The sequence below is a fragment of the Podarcis tiliguerta genome (genome assembly GCF_965153285.1).
Source record: "Podarcis tiliguerta genome assembly, chromosome: 7".
Lineage (NCBI taxonomy): Eukaryota > Metazoa > Chordata > Lepidosauria > Squamata > Lacertidae > Podarcis > Podarcis tiliguerta.
This window is the reverse complement of record NC_139540.1, coordinates 31755303-31779456: the sequence shown is the minus strand read 5'-3', so window position 1 is coordinate 31779456 and position 24154 is coordinate 31755303. Positions and strand designations below refer to the sequence as shown.

The 24154-nt window shown below is 41.3% G+C and overlaps 1 protein-coding gene across 5 annotated transcripts in view; it reads right to left on the bottom strand.

Moving 5' to 3' along the window:
* The window catches only part of STAU2 (staufen double-stranded RNA binding protein 2), a 141977-nt gene that overhangs the window by 99511 nt on the left and 18312 nt on the right, over positions 1-24154 (bottom strand). For all 5 annotated transcript variants that reach the window (XM_083451083.1, XM_083451084.1, XM_083451085.1 and 2 more), the window contains exons 6-8: positions 16504-16663; positions 11483-11590; positions 6036-6248 (exon numbers count right to left, since the gene is read on the bottom strand). In XM_083451083.1, coding sequence (XP_083307209.1) covers positions 6036-6248; positions 11483-11590; positions 16504-16663 — 481 coding nt within the window. The remainder of the gene's footprint in view (positions 1-6035; positions 6249-11482; positions 11591-16503; positions 16664-24154) is intronic.

Here is a 24154-nt window from a genome sequence, read left to right as displayed (position 1 = left end):
TGAGGCCTGGGGTGCCTGAATAGATGTCTTCTCTGATCCTACCACCTTTCACAAAAAAACAAAACAGAAAAGTTGCCTAACCTCTGCCTTACATTGCACAAAGAACTGTGGAGTGTCTTTCACAAAATATTTTTCATTTCAGCTTTCCAAACTCAATAAAACCTCCCAGATTTGCACCAAGGCATTCTTGCTCCTTGGGTTTCCCTCAGACATCATTCCAAATTTATACAGAATATAGAAACTACTTAGGGAACCCACCCTTCTGAAGGGTTTTGTCCATTTCAGTCCTTGCAACAATACTGTGAGCTTGGTGAATTTTACTGGACCACTTATAAAGACAGGAAAGGAGAAAGGTCAGAGAGATTAGCTTTCCTAACATTACACAACAAGACAAGATCGAAAGATAGGTTGACACTCGCCCCACCACCCCCAGACAGCCTATATAAAGCATCCCCCATGATAAATTAAGTGTAAGGTAAATGCTTGCTTGATGCAGATAGCTATCAAACCTGATAGTGTGGAAGTGTGCGCTGGCAGTAACATGTGCCGGGAGATTAAGGCACAAAATAATTTATCTAATGCCATATGTGTTTGGATCTTACGCCACAATAGTAAGGAAGAATTTATAAGTGAGGTATGAATGAAGTTTGCATACAGACTTCAGCAGTGATCTGCAAGTCAGCTAAGCTAAAGTTGTTAAATGTAAGCTAGTCGGTAATTCAAAATGTAACATGTTTCGTTATAGGTCACTGCACTTTTAAACAATAAACAACTATATAATAAAGACAACACTAAAACACACACATACAACAAAAGTGTGCAAGTTACTTAAATAAATATGATCTACCTTACCAAATGCAAACCATAAATATCATTAGGATTTAGATAAGGACTATATAAATGGAAAAATAAAAATCCCTCATATGAACATAAGACGAATCCTACCAGATCCAACCAAAGGCCCATCTAGTCCAACATCCAGTTCTTCCAGTGGTCAAGAAGATGCCTATGGGAAGCACATAAGCAGCTCTCTCCTCACTTGTTATTCTCAGCAGCTAGTATTCATATGCCTATTACCTTTGACAATAGAGGTAGTGCACAGGCATCCTGGCTAGTAGCTTTTTATAGCCTTATTTTTTGTTGTGACTGCAACACACATGTACCTGGTCCATGTGAGAGTAACTGAAGCCTCCATTGCTACAACATGTCTGCCTTTGAATGCCTCCTTGGTTTCACTTTCCATCTCAAGATTGCTCTGGGTGTTTTGATCAGGTGGATGATAGTATGTTCCCATTACTAAATTACCTTTGGGGCCCAGGACTGCCACTCACAGACTGTGCCTTTTGGGATTTCTAGCTTGTTGGACTCTATTCAACGTCCAGTGTGACACTACTTCCAGAACACCACTCATTGATCATCCTAAAAAGTTTGTATCCATAGATAACGTCCCGTTGTTTGCTTCCATCCCACCAGGTTATGCCCACTATATCTATGTTCAGCTATCTTTCTCCTAATGTCTCTGGCACATACATTTTACCCTACAGCACTTTGGCTTCTTTGAATTGCTATAATATTCCACTGCACTTTCACTGCCCAGTTCTAACCCATCTCCCATTTGAACAATAAAAAACACATGATTTTGGATGACTTATCCAGAACTGGATGATTCTCTGCTCCTATTGGCTTTTTCCCAGCTGCTCTGTCACCTTTTTTTAATTTTAAGTGCCAACAGTGTACTTCCATTCCGGTTCAAATGAAGCCTATCCCTTTTTGTACATGCCCTGATCATCCCAAAATGTTCCCCAATGCCTAACATCTCCAAACGCCCACTACTGACACCACTGTCTCATTCATATCCTGAGACTCCTCAGCTCTGCCTGTCTTGCAGGCCCTGGCTAGCATTTCAGAGAAAGCCACTTTGAACGACCTGGACTTTCAACCTACTACATAGCCATCTACTTTTTTTTCTCCTAGAAAAACAACATTTTCCCACATCCTTGGAGCCAACATGCACCACAACCATTGAACTCTCCCCAGCCCTATCTACTAGCTCATCAAGGCAACGTGTAAGATCTGTAACCCTTGCACCAAGCAAGCAAGTCACCAGGTTCAGAAACACAGCTATATATGTCACCAGTGAATGAACTGTCCACTACCAAGAAGTCTCACAGGAATATCCTTGGCATGAGTTAATAACCTGCTCACTTCCCAAGGAAAAGGCCTCTTCCAAAGGATAATTTCTCTCTTACTCAGAGTGACATCCTTCTTCCCTGAGACTTCAGAGCCTGGAAGTGGTATGTTGCTATCACATCCCTGAAGGTCATGTTCAACAACCTCTCTGACCACCTCAGTTTCTTTAGGTCAGCTTGTTCTCTGAGAGTCAGGGCCTCAAATATTGAAGTCTTATTCTTCATTGTCCAAACAATACTTGCATTAATAGAGTATATTTCTCAGAAATGGGCTATCATCTGTTAATCCAAATGATAAATATTTAGCAAATTTATGGATAAGTTGTTCTAATAGCTTCAGTAAATCACTTCCAATAGTGACAGCTGCAACAAACGTGTCTCTCTCATATCGGTCTCTACAGCCACTGCAGGAGCTTAACTCTCCAATGGTTTGGTTTCACCCATGAAGGGGCATTTTTCCATTGCCTCCCGAGACAGACGGATGCTGACCAGCTTCAGTAAAATTAAATCAGCTTATAGCCAAACCCTCCAGATTTAACTGTTTGCTGTTGCTTGGGCTGCCTTTCATCAAATTTAGCTTTGTGATTTTCTTTAGTAATTAGAGCTTGTAAGTTGGGTAACTGTGCTGAAAGAATCTGAATTCTGAAAGCACCTGCTTTGCATTGCTGCATGCAACTTAACAAGGTGCAAGGAAACATCATTCATGGTGAAATAGTTTTAACTGCTTTACTGCATAATTATTTTCCTCCTGACCCTCCCCCCCCCCCGCCGCCCAAACCACCCCAGTAAAATAAAATCAGGTAGGGAAGGGATGCTTACAAAATCTTTTGTGGAGATGAGAAGCTAAAAAGATCGTTTTTATGATGCTGAGCCGAAGTGGTAATGTTTCACAAATTATATAGGGGATGGCATATGGCTGACTTGTACAACACCTGAGTTTGATCAGATTTAATGCAGATAAGTCTAACTCTAGCCCTTTCCCCGCTTTCAGGAGGAATTTCGGATGAATACACAAATCAGGACCAGCCCCTCTAGACTGAAGCTCATGAATCCTAGAAGAAGCAATAAATCCACTGCCACCATGAATAAACACTCCATTTAAGAAACTTGAGCTCACAGGAATTTAGGAGGTTAAGAAAGAAGCTTCATTACACCACTAGAAAGCACACTAGTATCCTATAACAGAAAAAACAGTTTTGATGGATGGGTTGGTTACCATTCAGCAAGTACTTATGGACATTATAATTATAAGGCAACTAGGACCTGGATCTGCAGTGAGTTCCTGAGAATCAAAGAGTTATATCACACAACTTCTAAGTAGTGATTATTTTAAAGTGTGAGCAAAGAAAACCAGCTTTCAATCCATGGAAATTTGATTCTTTGGATTCACTGCTAAGAGCAATCTTTGGTTAACTAACGTAAAAACCCTGAACAGAAAAGTTTACACCTCTTTCAGACGCAAAGTCTTAGATTCCAAGACTATGTGAAGGAGCTAACTTTGACAAATTTCATCAATATATATCAAAGATAATTTGACTCAAGATCACCTGGATTTCTGCCCCCCCCCAATCATTTAGTACACAAACATGTATTGTTCCGCTGTAGTTCCATGAGTCTTTTCTCCTTTTAGGGAGGGCACATGCTTTGCGTGCTGAACGTCTGAGGTTCAATCCCTGGTATCTTAATAAAATTATAATTAAAAAAATCAAGTTCTAGGTAACACGAAAGACCTCTCCCTATTTCAAGGTGCTGTCAGCACACACAGGTCATCCACAGGGCAGGAAGAAGGTGAAGCACGAAATGCAATTAGCTTTTATTTACAGAAAGTAACAACAAAGCAGAGTTACTCAGGCTCAACTTATTCAGCTGGCGATGTTGCTGGAACTGACCACTGCTCCCCTCCTCTTCTAGCCTCTCACTCTGGATCCTCCCCCCAAGCAGATGAAGGCTGTGTCAAGGTAGCGGGCTTCTCCTCTGGGCCTGTCTGGCTCACTGCTCAGCAATGTGCAGGCGTCTCCTAGGCTGAGACTGTCCTGCTGCTAAGTAGCCAAGGAAACCTCTGAGAAGATAGTGAGAACCAGGATCAAGGAGGAGTGCAGGCAGATGACACCAGTAGGTTAGCAGGCAGCCAATATAGGTCTGAAGTTCAGGAGCAAGAGTCAGATCAAAGCCTTACAGGACCATGGACAGATCACTGGGTTCAAGGAATTTGTTCTTACAGAATCCTAGATCCAAACAATGACTAATATCTCATTCCAGGTCCTGAATGCACTTTTAAGGCTCCACCCCCAGTTGTTTAAAAGCATAGTAGTAGCCCTTGGGCCAAGATGCTAGCACTTTGGCACCTTTTCCATAGTCTTTTTGGTGCCTGCTAAAGATGTTCCCTTGTCCACAAACCTTCAAAAAATGTTATCCAAGCTGGCATCTGTCTTGGATTTGAACTGATTTCATGTATGTGCAGTTTCAAACTGATTTTGTGTTTATAATCGTTTTTTTAAAACCCTTCTTATACATGCAATTGTTTTAAGTGTGTGTGTGTGTGTATCTGCTTTATATATGTTATAGTGTAAATTGCTTCGGGGTTCCTTGTGGGAAGGAATTTATAGCTGAAATTTATAAATAATAAGGCAATAGGGTGTAAGGCATTCTTGGGGGAGGGGAGCAGCTGGCAGGAGAACAATTAAGCACCTCTTCCACCTGTCAATTTACTGAAAACTGAACCCTGCCCCACTACCACTCTGCAGCTGTTCACAGGTGACCTTGGTTCCAAGGGTCTGGGCCTGCCACCGAGCATCTGGTCCAGCCCGCCAAATTAGCTTTTCAAGTGCTGTTTTCATAGACAGATTGGTGCAGCAGTATCGGGCAGATGACAAGGCTGCAACGAGCATTTTGCTCTTGCTATGATCCAAGGAGTATTGCTCAGCTTTGTCTATAAACTTTATGAGCCCATAACAATCTAACTGGATGCAGCTGGACTACTTTGTCTCAGCACTGGAACATCTTTTAAAAAACACGATAAAGGCAAAAATAGCACAAACAAAGCTACTCATCAAATGTGTATCATAAAGGCAGCAAAAACAAATGATGAATAGATTTTATACGAGGACTGCTGTCTGGTGGCACAAACACACTTGGGAAGGAACAGAGCTAGAAGCATCAGTGTGTTATAGTGAGCAAACCTATTAACAACAGCTACCTAACTTTTGAAATACAAAGCTCTGTTCTGTCCTTTATCTTTATTTAAAGTGAATAAAATGGGGGAAAGGCAAATGATTAGCTTACCAAAAGGTCACTTCATTTATTTGAAATAATTAGGTTTGTCTTAAATGAAAAGCAAATGTTTAAAAACCCAGTAATGATGTCTGGGTTTATAGCATAACATATCCTATTGTATCTTATAGTATTATGTTTTTGGCATTAGTACTATTTGCAATTTAAGGCAAAATATTCTAGTATAGAAATAGCTGTTTCCTGGACCCAACTGTAAGATACATGGCAGCCTTTCAAAGGGCTGTTTGTAATGGAGAAGGGGCAGAATGGAATGGGGTGCTTAACTTTCACTTGTCACATGCTTTCCCCCAGACGTTTTCCTCCCCTGTACTACTGCTCTCTACCCATGGAGTTCCAGAACTGTATGTGTGAGCAGAAGTCGGATCCAGAATGAGATGCATATGCAAACCATATGCAATGTTCTGTGGAAGTGACTAAAAGTAATCCTCAACTTTAAAAAAGCCACAGGTGTATCTTCCTGAGCAAAACAAAAATTGCACTACATACGTTGCAAACCATAAAAGGCAAATGAAAGCACTAAGTTTGGCAACTTCTACTATTCGAATGCATCATTACCTTTAACATTGTTCTGGGGCGTTTTTTAAAATGAAGCTTTGGCTTTTCGATCACAGGAAGAGGGGGAAGTTTCCGTAGTTCTTGCAGGACAGCTATTGCGGCTCGCTTCTTTGACAGTTTCTTGCTGTTTCCTTCACCTTCTGCAGAGAATTCTCCCACTGACACTTGGGTAACAAAACTCTTCATATGCGGTGGTCCACTTTCCTTTATTACCTATCAGCCAAGACAGGATATGCAAATGAAATTATTATAGGATTCATTTCTATTACCTAAATTTGTCCTTATTATAACTATTTGTATGGAAATACGGTGAGCAGGAATAGGAAGATTAACAACCAGGTGTATTAAAGAAGGCTTGATAATGCATATTATGTCAGAGAGTAAAATTTTACCCCCTGTAGATTTTCATTCCAACCAAACAACACCTTTCTTAGATTATAACTTTTTATAAGAATCCAATCTGCATAAAAACCTGATCGTAATAAGCTTATTCGGCAGTAAATCCCACTGACTTCTACTGAGAGAGACAGTGCAACATAAAGATGAAGAGATTGAACTGTGAATCAGGAAGTCCCGGGTTCAAACTTTGCCTCTTCCAGTGAATTCTCTAGGTGGCATTAGGACTCAGTCTGCAATATGGTGGGGGATGGTGAGGATAATATTGCTGACATAATGTACAGGGCTGTTGTGTGGATTACAACTAGATTGTTCATGTGAAGTGCTTTCAATACATGGACGTTATATGCAAATGTTGCCGAAAAAATTATCACCTACTACTTATACCATCACCTCAGACCGTTTGCTTGCTTTGGAAAGACAACGTACAGCTAAGAGAGTGTGAAACAGAGACAACATAAAAGCAAAGTTCTAAGAGTCAGTATGTTCAATGGAATAAAATGAGTTGGGACATGTGAGTTGTTATTATTTATTGCATTCATCTATTGCTTACTACACAAACTGCCTCAAAGCGACTTATAATTGTAAAACAATTTGTTCAAAGATATGTTGTGAGGGGAGCTATGAGGACCACAGAGTGGATTCAGAGACTAGTCTTTTGATGGTGAACCAATGCGTGTCCAGCACCCATGCCTGGCCATTTTTAAAGACTCTGAAATGGTTATAAAAGACCAGCGAAGAATAAAAATACTCAGTGGGCTTTCCACTGATTCTCCCCTATAAATGCCTCTTCGCTCATATTAGCAAACATGAGCTTTCCAAGGTAATGTGTAGTACTACCCTGAGTATTATCTACATATTGTGGTAATGTTGAGATTTTTGCCTTGCTTTTGCAAAACCATTCAAAGAACAAATCCTGCTGCATGACACCATATGCATATGTGGAACAAGTATGTGCATGGCACAGGAAGCCACTCTTGCTGCTGAAGAGATATCACTTATTGCAGTACAAAATGTGACTTGCCTCTTCAGCAAAAGCTGCAATGGAGAACTCGAGTAACCTCTGGCTGTGCATGGCTGTCTGTCCCCCGCTCCTTATAATGGCCACAAGCCAAACAAAAGGGAAGTACTTTGACTATCTATTTCCAGAAATGGGTGGGTGCTCATATCACTGACAACAGCTAACTCCATCTATAGGAAATTTAAAAAATAAATAAACTATATCAAAAATTAAACTAGATTTTGACTAGTTGCTTTGTACAGAAAAGGAAAGGTGGTGGCCACTGTTCACAGCAAAGATGCGTGCATGTATGAATTGCAACGTTGGTCTCAGAATTTTCAGTCTAGAGGGAAACATCCCTCGTGGTGCCTAACAGAAAAACGGTAGGAGAAGCTAAGTATGCTCACTTTACTGGCTTTTAGGCCCTACTCCAGACTCCATTGTAAAGAGAATGAGTTGTTCCACTGGATATGTAGCACACCGTGTTAGGCCCCTATATAAATGACAAAATATCACAATTGGTAAGGGAATGCTGCAGTAACAATGCCACAGCATAAGTGAATATATACACAGTACAGTCATTGGAAATATTAAATTTAGTTGTAAAATAAAGCTTCTGCTGTAAGTTGAAATGTGAGGAATCTGTCGACATTACCAGCATTTCACAATGATAAATGGAACTTTGAATGTAGTTGTCCGCCAGAAACGGCTACTAAGGCTTTATTCGTAAGCATTCCAGCACCACTGACTATGTGCATCCCCTGCTGTGCTCTTGCCATGGGGAACTACTGGACAATGCTTATTACATAAGTGGTGACAAGTAACACACTCCCCCACCCCACACCGCACCACCTTCCCCATCTGGCCAAGTGCTATTCTAAATAGGTTTTTTAAATATATATATATATAGAGAGAGAGAGAGAGAGAGAGAAAGAAAGAGATTGTTTTTGGATATGACAAAAGGATATGTAAACATGTCACATGAATGCTTGCTTCTCCCTAAAAAAAAACATTGTACAAGATGCTCCGTTTCTTCACACCACTCAGCTGTCATTTCCACAATGCTTCCTTATTTTAAAATTTTATTTTCCTTGACAAATGTGAGGTCTCACTCTGGCACTAGAGCACATATGTCCCATGTGTTTTGTTTTGCACCGAAAAGGAATGGCCCTCCACAGTGCCCGCTCTGGTGGTAAATGCTGCTTCTCCTTCAGGGGCTCCACCATGATGCTCGTACAGTTACCAAGCCAATGAGTAGGGTGAGCGTTGAGGTCATGACTCAAGACCTATACAAACCTGCAAAATGAGTGCATGTGGCGCATTCCAAAGCAGCAGCTGTGGTGCGCGCACACTGTGTTTCTTGGTATCTCTTGCGCACGGTACCTTCCTCTTTAAGTTGAGCCTTGTGTTACTGAAGCACCTGTGAAGTATGCTCCTGGTTCCCCCCCCCCTTGTGTGTCTCTGTGTGGCACATGGATGAGGACTAACTGGAGAGCTGGAAACAGCAAGAATGGCAACTCAAGTATGTGGCCACCAGCTCTGACAACTTTAAAAAAGAGATTAGGCAAGTTATTGGAGGATAGATCTGCTGAGGGTTATTAGTCATGCTGGCTATAATCTGCCTCCATAAACGGAGGCAGCCCCCCCCCCCCCCGGATCTTTCAGGAGGAAGGGTGGAGTAATAAATTGAATCTATTTTCTTCTTCTTTGTGGTGAATACCAGTTGCCGGAGAGTTGCCTTCAGGCCCTGCAAGTGGTTGGCCACTGTGAGAAACAGGATGCTGGACTAGTTGAACCTTTAGTCTGATCCAGCAGGGCTCCTTTTATGTTCTTAGAAGAACAGCATCAATAGGCAGCTGGAGAATATGACTAGGGTAAAACTTTGATCTTTAAGTGTTTTATTCCAATACCACATCTCTCATTAAAGTGTTTTACAATGTTTCTAAAAGATGTTAGATAACAAACCCTAACTCCACTTCATCAAGCACAGTGAATGGGATTAGGCAACACTGTAATCCCTCTGGGCTAAATATTTAGGGCAAGATTTTGCCCTCAGGCAGTGCTGCTGACATCAGAGGGCAGAACTTGGCTCCTAGTTACATTGCACACCCCACCCATTCTCCAGATATTGTGCAAGTCTTAAAAAGTTGTTTACACGAAGCACAAAATATCTTTAACTGTTTGCTGGCTTACATAAGAGCAATGATATAATGTTGTCTGTGGTTTTTGTAACCCAAAGAGAACGAGGGCTGCTTTGCAACTATCATGTGAACAAAGACATCTGAAAGCTTTAATGCATGCCTGGTACAAAATAATACCGGCAGTTCCTAAATTAAAATCCTATTACAAACACCAAATCCTGTGGCCTATTACAAAATGATGAGTCACTGCATTGTTTCCAAATATAGGGTCTGGGTTAAACCTAAATTCTGACAGTGATTATGCTACCTTTTCTTTGCAAGATTTTTACCTCAGAGGTGACTGCTTTGAGTTATCAACTAAATTTTGTCATGAATTTGCAGGAGGCTGATGCAAAAGAGAGGGTACAACTTGAGACCATCTAATGTTGCAGACAGCAAAATATTCAAGGAAGCCTCTTATAAAGCTTTATCTGGTGTTCTTAAGGACAGAGTAGGAGCCCAGGAGAGCAGCAGTAACTCATGTCCTAGAGAAGGGATATGAAGGGAATAGGTAGGAATGCCAGGCTGTTCCATCTTCAGTTAGTGGGGATCAAACAGACTTCTACCCTCATGGTGGGAGGAGAAGGGGGAAAGTTCCATTGCACAAGCAGAAATACTTGCTCAGATGGAACGAATATGTTAGATACTGAGAGGCATGCCAAGGCTTACTTGGGAGTAGGTCCTATGGAGATCAACGGGCTAGATGCAGACTTAAGTTGGTTGCATGTAGTATCTGTTGCATCTGTTCTAGGGTTTCTCCAACTCTGGATCCTTAGGCTGATGGAACCAATTAGTTGGATACACATCTTGGCAAAAGTAACTTTTAACAAACACTCATAGAATACCTGTTCCTTGTCTGCTAGACAATGTGAAACATTATTCTCAATTGAACCAAGGGCCAAACACCCAGAGCCTCTTGGGAACCACATGGCAGGAGCACTACCTTACTGCCATAGGCCTTCAGGACCAGGGCAGCAGAGCTCTCTACTGAAGGTTGAGAGGTAAAGATTGGATGTGATTATTGCTTAGGAAGATAAAATAAGCAGGTATCTGTATATTTGGCCCAGCTCCTTCACGTCCACCCTTCACTCTCTAACGAATGAGCCAATTTAATCAGCATTTTAGTCAGGGTGCTCCGTTATTAAACAGAGTGCTGCAGTTGGATATGGAACCCTCAGCCAATGCCCACCTCAAACAGTTGTTGTAGGTATAAAAACAGAAATGTCTAGGAAAATGTTACTTAAATAAGAAATAGTAACTATAAAATATATATACTGTAGTTCATCAATGAAGCATGGTGCACCAGGCAAAAACATATCGCTATCCCCACACAAAAGGAAACAAACAGACTGTTTGTAAATAAGGATTTAAACCAAAAGGAGTTCAAAGCACATTTTGACTGCTCAGTGGTGTATGTGCTGCAGGAGGAAAAGTAGAAACAAAAAACTAACGGTAAGGACTCTCTAAAATGGAGCAAATAGAAGCTTCGGGGGGGATAGAATGTGGTAATTATATTTAATTTAATATTAATAGAAATTACTTGCCATTTGGGTTGGATATGAGAACAGAAGGGCTCTATCCCTCTGCAACTCTCAGAACCCCCCCTGCCCAAAACGTTCTTCTACCCTCCAGAGTATATTTTTTCAGGGAAGGCATAGGAAGCTGGAGGGGGGAGGGGTTCTAGTGAAAATACTCTGGTCAGGGCAAGTATTGCTCCAACCCATTATTTTTCTCTTTTGAATGCATGTTCAGTAAACATGTATCTAGTAGCACTGTATTTGACAAAGTGCCTGTAGGGAGGGCAAAGGAATTTCTCCCTCTCCCCCGTTCCCAGATATTATATATCCAGCAGAATACAATGTCAAACTTACCTCAAAACTGACAGGCATGCTGCGCTTCAGTGCAATTTCAAATACTACACTGATTTCTGACTTGTTTGCATCTTTTTCGTCTTCCATTTCGTTACCTGGCTCTCCATTCTGGTCAAGCAAAATAAGAAATTTTGATTAAAGCAAAACAAGACCCTGAAGCTTATTCACTAAAATGTGCATGCAAACAAGTACATTTGCAGCCACTTCGATCAAGCAGAGGCGGCTTGATCCTGGGTAAAAAAAAGAAAAGTGGTCCTGTTTTTTCAGGGCATGGAGTTATTTTTAAATTCTTGTGTGGATGTGTTGCTTGTTCACAAAAGTCCAACCCAAACAACAGGCTGAAGGCTCAGTCACTAATTTCTGTAAAGAGTATGCTGTTGGAAGGCAAGAACACAGATTTAGTCTGTGACCAGTACAGTGGTACCTCGGGTTAAGTATTTAATTCGTTCCGGAGGTCCATTCTTAACCTGAAACTGTTCTTAACTCGAAGCGCCACTTTAGCTAATGGGGTCTCCTTCTGCTGCTGCTGCGCCGCCAGAGCACGATTTCTGTTCTCATCCTGATGCAAAGTTCTTAACCTGAAGCACTATTTCTGTAACCTGAAGTGTATGTAACCTGAAACGTATGTAACCGAGGTACCACTGTACAGATAAACATTGTCAGCCTGTCTACACGGGGAGAGATATAGTGGGAGTGCAAACTGCCTTTAACCAGTTTGGCCAGCGCAGCCATAAAACATAGCCATGGTTAACACCAATCATGGTCTGAAAACTCACTTCAAACCATGGGTATGCTTCCTAATTTGTGGACAGTACTTTAAATAGTCTAGGAATTCATCCATAATCCTTAATCTAGAATTCAGAAAAATCAACAATGGTTAGGTTGTGTGTCTGCATAAGGCTTCCACAGCAGGAAGCAAAGCAAATGTTGATCTATGAGCCATCAGCTGCACTTTACTCAATGGTCAGACAAAAGCTTAACTGGTGAGCCAATGTATTCCTTTACCTTCAAATTATTACATTATAAAAGCAGACAGAGGCTAAACAGGGACACAAGTACTCTCCTGCATTATTTATAGTTATTGGCACTGAGCAGCAATAACCCTTGAGACTCTTTCACATAAGCTTCCTTACCACCAAGAAAAAGCAATAAAGGAAAGGGGATGGATGGATGACTGGTGGTTCCGAAAGATCCATGGTTTACGTGTGAGTCTCATCACAGTAGTAAAGCTCTTGGCTATGTACTCCCTTCTCAGGCCTCACTTTGGCTGCTTGGCAGGAATGATTTGGCAGCCGTACAGCAGTTCTTTCATGAATGCAGGTTCATGTTCCCATGGACTCCTCGTTTTCCTCACTGCTGTTTGCGTTGTGCTTTCCTCAGACTGACACAATGAAGATTCAACCCCATAAAGTCTCAACATCCAGTGCCTTAAAAGACTCTGCGTGTCCAACGTTGTCCAATGTTTAGAAGGCTCTTGTTTGTACATAGCTTGTGCCTAACATGCCACAGCACGTAGGGAGACTTTTCATCTATCTGCCGCTCTACAGTGCACACAGTCTACCACCTCAGCTGCCCTGTTTCTTGCTGAGAAGTTTTGTGACTACTCTGACCAGCTACAAAACTGAAGGAGAGCCATGCTCGATTTCTGCTGGAGTCCAAGGCTGTGACCAATGGAGGAACAAGACCTTTTGGAGTGTTAATGCAGTGAGCCCCTCCAGTGTAAGCTCAGGTTGTATCTATGTGTAAATATGTGTAAAGGCATGTGCAGAGGAGGGCAGCCATGATGATTAAGGGTCTGGAAACCAAGCCTTATGAGGAATGGTTGAGGGAACTGGGTATGTTTAGCCTGGGAAAGAGGAGGTATGATAGCTAAAGGGCTGTCACAAGGAAGTTGGGCAAGCTTGTTTTCTCCTGCTCTAGACCCAAACCAATGCATTCAAGTTGCAAGAAAGGAGATTACAACTAAACATCAGGAAATATTTTCTGATAGTAAGAGCTGTTCAACAGTGGAACAGACTCCCATGAGAGGTGGTAGACTCTCCTTCCTTGGAGGTTTTTAAGCAGAGATTGGATTGACATCTGTCATGTATGATCTAGTTGCAATTCCTGCATCACATGAGGTTGGACTAGATGACCCTCCGGGACCCTTTCATACAATTCTATGATTCTATGTCTAGAAATGGAGCAACAACGGTGGTAGTCCCAAGGCCCTGTGGGGATAATAATTCTGGATTTCAGAAATGTTATAAGAACTATTGAGAGAATATTTGTGACATTTTGAATATCTGAAATATGCAAATAGTAAGCGTTATTATATGAGCAGGAGTCATGGACAACCCTTTGTGCTGAGATCAGCAGTGGTAACAAAAAGAATCACTTCTTTAGATTTATGCAGCCCACTGCTGTCTTCTCTGTCAGTGCCCCCTCAAGGTATTTCACACAGACCATTTAGCTCTACTGTCAGAGAGTCTTTTAGAAAAATGGCAGTGTGAAATGCTAGAGAATGAAAGTAGAACGTTCCCCTCATCCCAAAATATTATATTGTGTGATACAATGCATAGTTTGCCTTATACCACTGCTTCTTTCAGGTACATTAGCTTATTTCTACATGTCTGACACTTCGAAAACAATCAAAGGAAAATCTCCAAGGATGTAATGCAGCAGGTTTTGGTCTTAACTAAGTCAGATTGAAATCTATGGGATTTAAATTCCTGTTGTCCTAAGCCTATGAATGCAACCTGATTTTCTACATGCTAGTTAGTAACCAAATTCCAGGGCTTAGGGTCTTCTAGGGTCTGATTACCTAGTAAGCATGCCTAAGATTTTTAGTCACAGCTACCCTTTGTAGGATTATGCCATATATACCCAGTGCTTAAATACAATTGCTCTATATAGATTTTTAGCATTTAATCTATAAAGGAGTGGTGTTGTTGAAAACACATCCTCTGTATCTTCTGACTAAGAGTGATCACTCAGTGCTTTCTACCTTTCAAACTGCCCATGGCCAATCAGGGCCAACCAGTGCTGGGGAAGGAAAGGGTTAATCCCTTTGCCTGTGCCATCCCCATTTTAAATCACCTGCCCCTCTACTGAATCTGTTTTCCCCATGATAAAGCATCTCTATGTTTACTTCTATGGAGCAACTCATGGGGAAATTAAATTGGGAATATGGCACGGCAGCAGGTGGGGGTGCCGGTGGTATGCCATTCTGCCCTCATGCCATGGTCTTGATCTGTTTTACTCTGCTCTGCAGTTTTAACTGGGCAACCTGTGCCTCAATTAGGTGAATTCTAGTTGTGCTTTAGATTTACCTATTCTATCTTTCCAGACCTTTCAATCTGCAATTTAGATTTCAACCAGCTTTTATATATTCATTTACTTTTACATAATATTTTTTTTTGCATTTTGTTGAATAATGAAAGCGTTGACTCTTACAACTGCAAGACTGAGCAAACTAATGATATACCAAGGGACTAATAGACTGAAAGCCTAAAACCATCTGACAGCTGTTCAGAAGCTCAGTCAAAATGACTTTGTGATCTCATTCACATGCACAAGATTTCATATCAAAATGTCATCATTTGGAAAATGTGGAGTTATTTTTTTTGGGGGGGGGGCAATTCCTCAGGGTAAGGAGTCAGGTCTAGCTAAACTAGAACTAAGTATGTATGATTTTTATTTTATTTTATTTTGAGAGAGACAAATAAGGGCACTTCTGCAACCCTTTGGTTGCAGGGAATGTAAGTGTAGAATTAGAGATCTTTCCTCCAGGGTGATCAAAGCTGATATTTTCCCTGCATATGAATTGCAATTGATGGTTCATCGTTTTCAGGGTTGACTGTCAGGTGTGACTCTCACAGCACTCAACTGGATAATACATATGTATTACTGGTGATAAGATACAACCTACACTCCCGTTCTCTCAAATATTTGGCATTTTTTCCCAAGGGACTTGGGGTCTTTTCTTTTTTAACTTTCCTGAGTGATTAGTTTTCTGGTCTACTGCATGACAGAGCAGCCTTGCCCAAACTGGTGCCTCCAGATGTTTTGAAATACAACTCCCACCACCAGTCCCAGCCAGCAAGGCACCACCTTGGCCATGGCTGCTTTAGACCATAACAAGAAAAAGAGTCACACAATCTTAAGCAATGCAATGTCTTCCATAACAATGACTCACAACCATTTGGAATACGTCCTAACTACTCTAAATAAAGCACCTTTCTAGAGATAAGAACATCAACAGTAATAGAGCTACATGGAGAATTCCATCTCTCACCCTAACGAGAGAGTCAACAGGCTGGATTTTAATTCCATTGTGGAAAAGGATTTCCTCGGCATCCCTATCACCCAATCTGCTTCTACATGATTGGGAAGCCCCTAAGAATGGTGCAGCATATGATGCAGGGGCAGCAAATGGAGGGTATTATAGGCAGAAATCAAGCTGTAAGAGTGTATAGAGTTCAACCCAAGCACTCGAGTCACTGTGATAATACTAATGATGTTGAAGTGCAGTGATCTCCAACAGGAAACTATGCTTCATGTATGATATCCTAATAAGGCCTGGTCTGATCTCTCTCATTTCGATGAACCTTTTGTCCCTGATGTAATGCTTTTAGCAAGGTTGAGGGGCTTGGAGGATGTGTTGGGGGGGGGGGGGCTGATAGGGAAGTGGGAGAGGCAGGCTGAAAACCTCTTTTTCTAGTTTGATTCAGCACAAAGGGGACTGGGCCATAACTGAAATGCAGTAAAACTTTTCAAGGAGCAGAAGGTTATTCATTTCAAGCTCTCCCCAGCTGAGATCCCACACCATCCCTAATTAGGATGGTTCTTTTTTACTTTTTAAGAAGCAAAATGTGCTGATGGCCTCAGTTACTGCAAGTTAAATAGAACTGATATAAAAAGGTTGACCAAGGAAAAAACAAACATGTCTATTCTTCCCACAAGTTCTTCCAAATTAGAGCACCAACTTAAGGAGATCTTGCTTACTATGGCTTTAAGAAGCGAAGGCGTGAATCACTAACCTGAGGTAATTTTGGGGGGATTGGCTCGTTCTGAAGAGCCTGAAGAGCCTTCATGGCAGCATTGTGTCTAGCAGCTTGGCGAGTCTTCCCTTCACCAAAAAATTCGTGGTCACCCACAGTCAACTGGACATAGAAAATCTTAGGCACAGGGCAGTGATATCTAGGGAAAAAGTTATGGGAACATTAAGTCCTCATTGCAAGTCAAATTCACACACCAAACAACTTGCAAGCACTGTATGTAAATTATATTTAAAAAAGCCAGTATTAACATTTAGCTACAACTTTTAGTCAATTTATCAGTTAGGTAAACCAATTAAAAACCTTTTAATTGATTAAAAAGTTGCCATGGATAGACCTCACAGCAGATGTCAAAACGTGTTTTAAATGGAAAATAATTTGTTTTAACTTACAAAAACGACACACAGCAAAGCTGCCTTACCACTCACTGCTTTCCCTTCCTCTGATGTTTCCAGTGTGTTGTAGTTTAGATTGTAAGATCCTTAGGGCAGGGACCTGCCCTCTTCTATGTGGTAAACTGCCATATACACTGATGACACTATATAAATACTTATTAATAGTAAAATCTTCTGCAGAGCAAACTGGAAGTTACATGCAAATCTACATAGAACTGCACATAACATTCAGCTACATGCCCCCCCCCCCCCCGGGTAACTTTGGCAGATGGTAATGTGCAGCAGGAAAATGGTGTTAGGTGACACTTAACAGTTTCCTCAATGCCAGTTGTCTGCTTCACAAAGCTCCCCCAACTATATTCTCCCTACAAAGTTCCAAGTGTATTTTGTGAATCGCAAACATGTTGTTTGGAATCTTGTGGGTTTTCACTTTCTGTATGTTTTAAATTATGGTGTGTGTTTTTTTAATGATAATTTTATTTTTCTATAAACCACTTTGAGGTTTCTTTCTACAATCAAGTGGTATATAAATTTTATTAAATAATATTAAATATAATGAACGAAGAAGTCTGTAAAACACCCTCAATACATTGGAAATGCTTTTAATAATAAATAAATAAACAGCTGCAGAATTGTATGCATGCTTACTCAGAAGCTGGTCCCGTTGTATTCAATAGGACTTACTCCCAAAGTAAGCATGTTTAGGACTGCAGCCTAAGAACTAATATATATATTCTGAGAATACGGGAGAGCTATTATACTTATGACAAATGCGTAAGGAAGGGAAAACAGCTAACAAAATGAAGTAGCCTGCTGTCACCTCAAGCATGCCAGAACAAGACAGAAACATTCAGAGCCAAGGTAAATTTTTTCCTTCCTGTTATGTAGCTTGAGATCTAGGCACTGTGGGGATTAAAGCTTACTTTCCTTAAAACATGCCCTCCTTTTCATTTTTGACTGTGTATCAGCTGACTGTTGTTCTCTAGATTATATCTTGGTGTATGACAAGATTTTTTGATTGCTTGACTGCAATCAAACAGAAGTTTGGTTGGATCCTCTTTCAAAGGGATCTGGAATTTTTTAGCAAGTGGTAAGAACAAAAATACCTTGTTCATACAGGTTATTTATATATCACACCTTTCGAGTGTCTCATTAGGACAGGGGGTGGTTCAGGTTCAAATCTCTACCAGCTACAAAGCTTACTGTGTGATCTTGGCCAAGTCATTCTCTTTCAGCCCCATCTACTTCACAGGGTTGCTGAGAAGATAAAATGAGCAGGGCGAAAGGACTATGTGCACTGCTTTGAACTACTTGAAGGAAATGCAGGGTACAAATGTAGTTTGAAAAACAGTTCTTCCAAGGCAGCAAATGTGGGTTTCTCTAAATTTTATCATCACAATGAATTTGCAAGATAGCTACTTGTTCAAGGTTTCCTTGTAAGATTTAGAGCTGAGTGGAGATTTGAAGGTGGAGCTCCCTGATCCAAATCACACACACTGTATATTGTAGGCGACACAGAAATCTCTAGGAGATGATGCCTAACACCAATGTTGCTGTTTTTCAACCCAGTTTATCAACCCCTAATGGGAACAGCTCTCCAAAGGCCTTAGGCTGAGCTCTTCCTCAACTTTGTCATCTGAGAGGCCTGGGAATGCCACACTTCCAGTGAAAAACCAGGACACTCTACAGGGGGCGTCTGGGAACCAAAATAATCATATGGAACCTGATGGTTCACCATCACTCTGTACAGGCTTTATTTCAAGTCTGAATTCTGCATCTATAGCTCACTACCCAAAATAACAACCACAACAGACTTGAGACACAGATACACATGAATTTCCAAAGCAACAACCGTGCAAACCTTGGATCAGTGCCTAGACTCAAGAGATGGGCTGAACGAGGGCCAATAATCTGAGACTGAAACATGGCAAGACTGTGGATGGGTGGTCCCTGGATCTGGGAAACTGACCAATGACTCTGAATGGGTCTGAACTCCTTCTAAAGGAGTAAGTCGGTAGCCTGGGGGTTGATTCTAGTTCCAACACCATCACTAGCACCACAGTTGTCTTCAGTGGCTAGGACTGCATTTTATCAGCTTCAGCTGGTGAGACAGCTAGGGGCAGTCTGGGACCATGATAGTTTACGCACAGCGGTCCATGCACTGGCAGCCTCAGTCCTTAATTCTGCAATGTCCTTTATGTGGAGCCTGCTCCAGAAGCTTCAGCTGCTGCAGAATGCGGCAGCTCGATTACTGATAGGAATAGCTTCCTGAAAGCATGAAATAACTGCTGTGGGAACCACTCTGGCTGCCTGTATGCTACTGGACCAGGTTCAAGGTTTTAGTACTAGTGTATGAAGTCTTAAACAACTTAGGACCTAGGTACCCTACAGAGTGCTTCACTCCTTATAGAAGTGAAGATAAGTGAAATCACCAGGGACTGAGCTTTTGAAGATGCCCCATGCCTCTGAAATCAAACCTCTCTACATTCAGCACAAGACATTCACAGTAGCCCTGCACTGTAGAATACCTTCCCAATAGAGGTAAAGAAAATCTGTACAGTGTGTGTACAGATTTCAACATGCCATGAAGACATGTTCACTTCAACAAGCATTTTAAGAATGCTAATTTTTTTATCTGATCACACTTGATTTATGTTATTCTGCATTCTATTATTTGGTACTCACTTAAGAGGGGACACTGGTGGCGCTGTGGGTAAAACCTCAGTGCCTAGGACTTGCCGATCGCATGGTCGCGGTTCGAATCCCTGCGGCGGGGTGCGCTCCCGTCGTTCGGTCCCAGCGCCTGCCAACCTAGCAGTTCGAAAGCACCTCCAGGTGCAAGTAGATAAATAGGGACCGCTTACCAGCGGGAAGGTAAACGGCGTTCCGTGTGCTGCGCTGGCTCACCAGATGCAGCTTGTCACGCTGGCCACATGACCCGGAAGTGTCTGCGGACAGCGCTGGTTCCTGGCCTATAGAGTGAGATGAGCGCACAACCCTAAAGTCTGGCAAGACTGGCCCGTATGGGCAGGGGTACCTTTACCTTTACTCACTTAAAAGATCTATGGTTATTGGCAATTTGTAAATATTTTAAATATTTAAATTATTAAATTAAGTTCAATTAGTCTGAGTATAACTTACACTACCTCCCCTCAGTTAGCATGCTCAAAAAGTCAATTTTTAAAATAGGCGTCTATTTTTAGCAGACCACTAGTATCACTTAAGAACGGAGAGTATTAAGCTGGAAATCAGCTTTAAAACTATGACCTGGCATGCAAGGTTTCAGCCATGAGTAAATGTTTACAGCTAGTTCTTAACATCTAAAAACAGGGGTTCATAACATGCCTTCAAGTTGGTGTGATCAGGCGCCATTGTAATTATATAAATTGCAATGGTCTGTTGACAATTACAAAACTCATTTTGGTTTGCCACAGAGGCAAACAAAATTTCTGTTCATTATAATTTTACTGGCATATGATGTCATAACATATAAGCACGCTGAAACAATCTGGTTCTTTTCCAGCCAAAATATTAATTGCATACTAAGGATCCCTTAGGACCTCTCCTTGTATGGCTATCAAATCACACTCACACACACCACACCACAAATAAAGTATTACTGTATCAGGCATTTTTTTCATATTGCATTTCCTGTATTTTTGCAGATGGCATAAACATTCCTAAAAGAGTGCTTGCCTCTAGAAACCTCTTAATGAAACAAGTAACATTACAAGCTGATATACAGGCTGTGCACATTTAATTCCTCCTTTTCCATGCAAATTATATTTGTCAGTTTTGTATTATAAATAACTTATATTAAGCATACTGATTGCTCCCTTCACAATTTTCATAACTCCCTAATGACTTTTTGTGTAAATATGTTGGGTTGAGCCAAATGTTCTCCAGAGAACATTTTCAGCACACACAAAAAACAGACTTTCAAGGGCCTCAAAATATTCACCAGAATATTTTTTTAGCACAGGTTCCCAGCTATGTAACTATTATGCATAGCTGGTTGGATTTTGATGAAATGACAAGCTGTAGTTAATTTTTAAAAATTTAGGTAAATGCTTCTGATCTCATCAAAGTAATGTAGAAGTCCAAAGCTCATTGTAGCTCATTCCCATAGTGATGATGATGATGACGATGATGATAAATTATTTGTACCCCACCCATCTAACTGGGTTGCCCCAACCACTCTGGGCACCTTCTAGCATATATAAAAACATAGTAAAACCTTAAACCTTAAAAAACTTCCCTATGGAGGGCTGCCTTAAGATGTCTCCTAAAATATATATAATTACTCAACTCCTTAACATCTGATGGAGAGCATTCCACAGGGTGGGTGCCACTACCGACAAGGCCCTCTGCCTGGTTCCTTGTAGCTTTACTTTTCGCAGTGTGGGAACCACCAGAAGACCCTCAGTGCTGGAACTCAGTGTCTGGGCTGAATGATGGGGGTGGAGACGCTCCTTCAGGTATACAGGGCTGATTTATTATTTATTAATTATGGATTTATCATAATGTCCAAACCACCTTAGAGTACACAAAGCATTTTTAAAATTCCAAAGTGGTATATAAATAATAAGCACTAGTAGTACTAAAGGTAAAGGTAAAGGACCACTGGATGGTTGAGTCCAGTCAAACTTGACTATGGGGTGCGGCATTCATCTCACTTCAGGCCGAGGGAGCCGGCGTTTGTCCACAGACAGCTTTCTGGACCGTGCGGCCAGCATGACTAAACTGCTTCTGGCACACGGAGGGCCATGACGAGTCCCACAGCACATGGTAATGCAGTTTACCTTCCCACCACAGTGGTATCTATTTATCTACTCACACTGGTATGCTTTCAAACTGCTAGGTTGGCAGGAGCTGGGACAGAGCAACAGGAGCTCACCCCATCGCGTGGACTAGTAGTACTATCCCCCTAATTCAGTAGTTTCTAGTCTGAAAGAAAAATTATTCAATTAGCAGGATTTCTATAACTCTTCTATGCTATCATATGTTTTTCTGGAACGGGTATAATCAGTTTATATAACTTCCTCTTCTGTTTGTACATACCTGGAAATCTTGTAAGAGCGTGATTATGTCAATTGTTACAGCAAACAGAAGCAGTTGCTTAAACTGTCTACCCCAGAGATAGGCAGGTTAGGTCTATAAGCTGTATTTCGCTGATCAATAAAATCTGATGTTGACCTTGGCCAAGGCTTTACAAACGGAGGTGGGGGATGTGGGAAAAAAGTTACGGTGATTATAAAAAGGATTGCAATTAAGTTTTGTAATGTACTTCAGCCATATTATATAAAGCAAGGAATTCTAATGTTCCTATGCAAAGTGGAAAGACAGAACATCCAAGTCTCTTATCTACTTCAGCTCTTTAAAAAAATTCCCATGAACTGCATTACTCTCCAGTCTTAACAGTCTGCAGAGTGGTTAGTAAGAACATTTTCCAAAAACTCATTAGAGTCCAAGAACATAAACAATGCTACATCTCTAACTGTAGCATCATCTTTTTCCTACACTGAAAAGAACATTGCATTTGACAACATAGTGGCCATGTAAACAAAAAAGAATGAAGTGCCTCAGCCACTTAGTCCAGTACTATATTTACCACTACTGATGCTACAGAGATAAAGCTAAGCTGTGCAACTTATTCAGATGGTATATTATACAATCTAGATTATTAAACTACTTGAAAATCAGGGAACACAGATGTAGGCATAAACAACCAATTCTCCAACAGAGAGAGGTAAACAGTCAGTTGCCAAATGGTTTAAGCAAAGGTGATGGCCTCTTCTTATCTATTAATTAGCAAGCTAGAAAAAGGAGTTTAGACTTAGAAAGCAAATGTGCTGAAGAAAGAATTATTCAAGACAGTTAGCCAAGTAATAGATAGATGTGCACTGTATGTGCGCACATGGAGTATGACCTGAATTTTACATTTTACATTTTACATTTTGATGGTACAGGGAGCAGAAAAAAGGAGGAAAGCAGTAGGGATGCTTTAGTGCAGCTTCACATACTTAGTCCTATTTTCAGTAGGTAGGTAGAGACTAAGGAGTTAAGCCAAAGGCTTCACAGAAGTGGTGTTTTTTTTGTGGACAGATTTGAAAGGCGGGAGAGAGGTGGCGTGATTTGTCCCAATGCCACTGATGAAGTTTTGGTTACGAAATCCATAACCAGAATTATTCTTCACTCATCTTCAGGCCCTCTATGCTTTCAAAGAACATAATACGGCTAGAAAGCCCTTTGTTTTGTCAAAAATGTACAGCATCCATAAAGGACCATCCTTTCTTGACAGACCCATACAAAATGCTTCCCCCACCTCTGGAGCCCTAATGCTAATCACTATCATCCAATGTGATAGCTACTGGCAATGGCACAGCACATCACCTGCATGCTCCCTTGCCACTGTGCTCCAGGGACCGCTTTCTCAAACAGATGTTTCTGCTTTTTAAAAGTCACAGGAAATGGGCTGACTTTCCCCCTTTTCCTTTCCTAGAAACAAGCACTAGCACAGCTGTACTCCACACTTCCCTTAAAACAATGTGTGTGGGGGGGGTGCGCGCGTGGGAAGTGTATGGTAATGGAAAGCAAGGCAAAATAAAAGTCACTGTGCAGATAATTAACAACTATTAATTCAATTTAAAACCTAATCCAATGATGGCAGTGCACCGAAGCCGAGTTGGATAACATAGAAAACGAAGAAACACAGTTATTTCTCTTTCTGTAATCGGAATCCAGCTTCATTCAGTTTTAGCCTAAGGAACTTAGATGAAGGAACCAGGTTCCTTGCTTCTAGCAACCAGCTGGTTACTAAACTGAGCCATCAGGACCTGCAGTACAGATTTTGCTCTCCTTAAAGGCATCCTGGTCAGTCCAAACCCTGAATACACTGACTGGACTTCAGTGGCTCTCCAGGCCTTTAACTAAGCAGCGCTCTTTCTGGCCTTGTGTTCAAGCATTGATTCACTACTCCCTAGCCTGACTTCCCACTTCTGGCCAGAACAAAATTTATGGAGCAACATGACGATTCCTAAAGCAGGCAGCTAATTGGAAGGGATCATCGTAAGAGATACCAAAAGAACAAGGTGAACAGGTTGCACCTGAATAAGCCACAAGTTCTTGGGGGGAAATGTCCCAAAGTCTTTGCTTTACCAGGGCAGACACACTGCCATTTCCCATTTCACAGAATAGTTGGGAAATGATCTAGGGGTCTTAGTAGACCACAAGCTTAA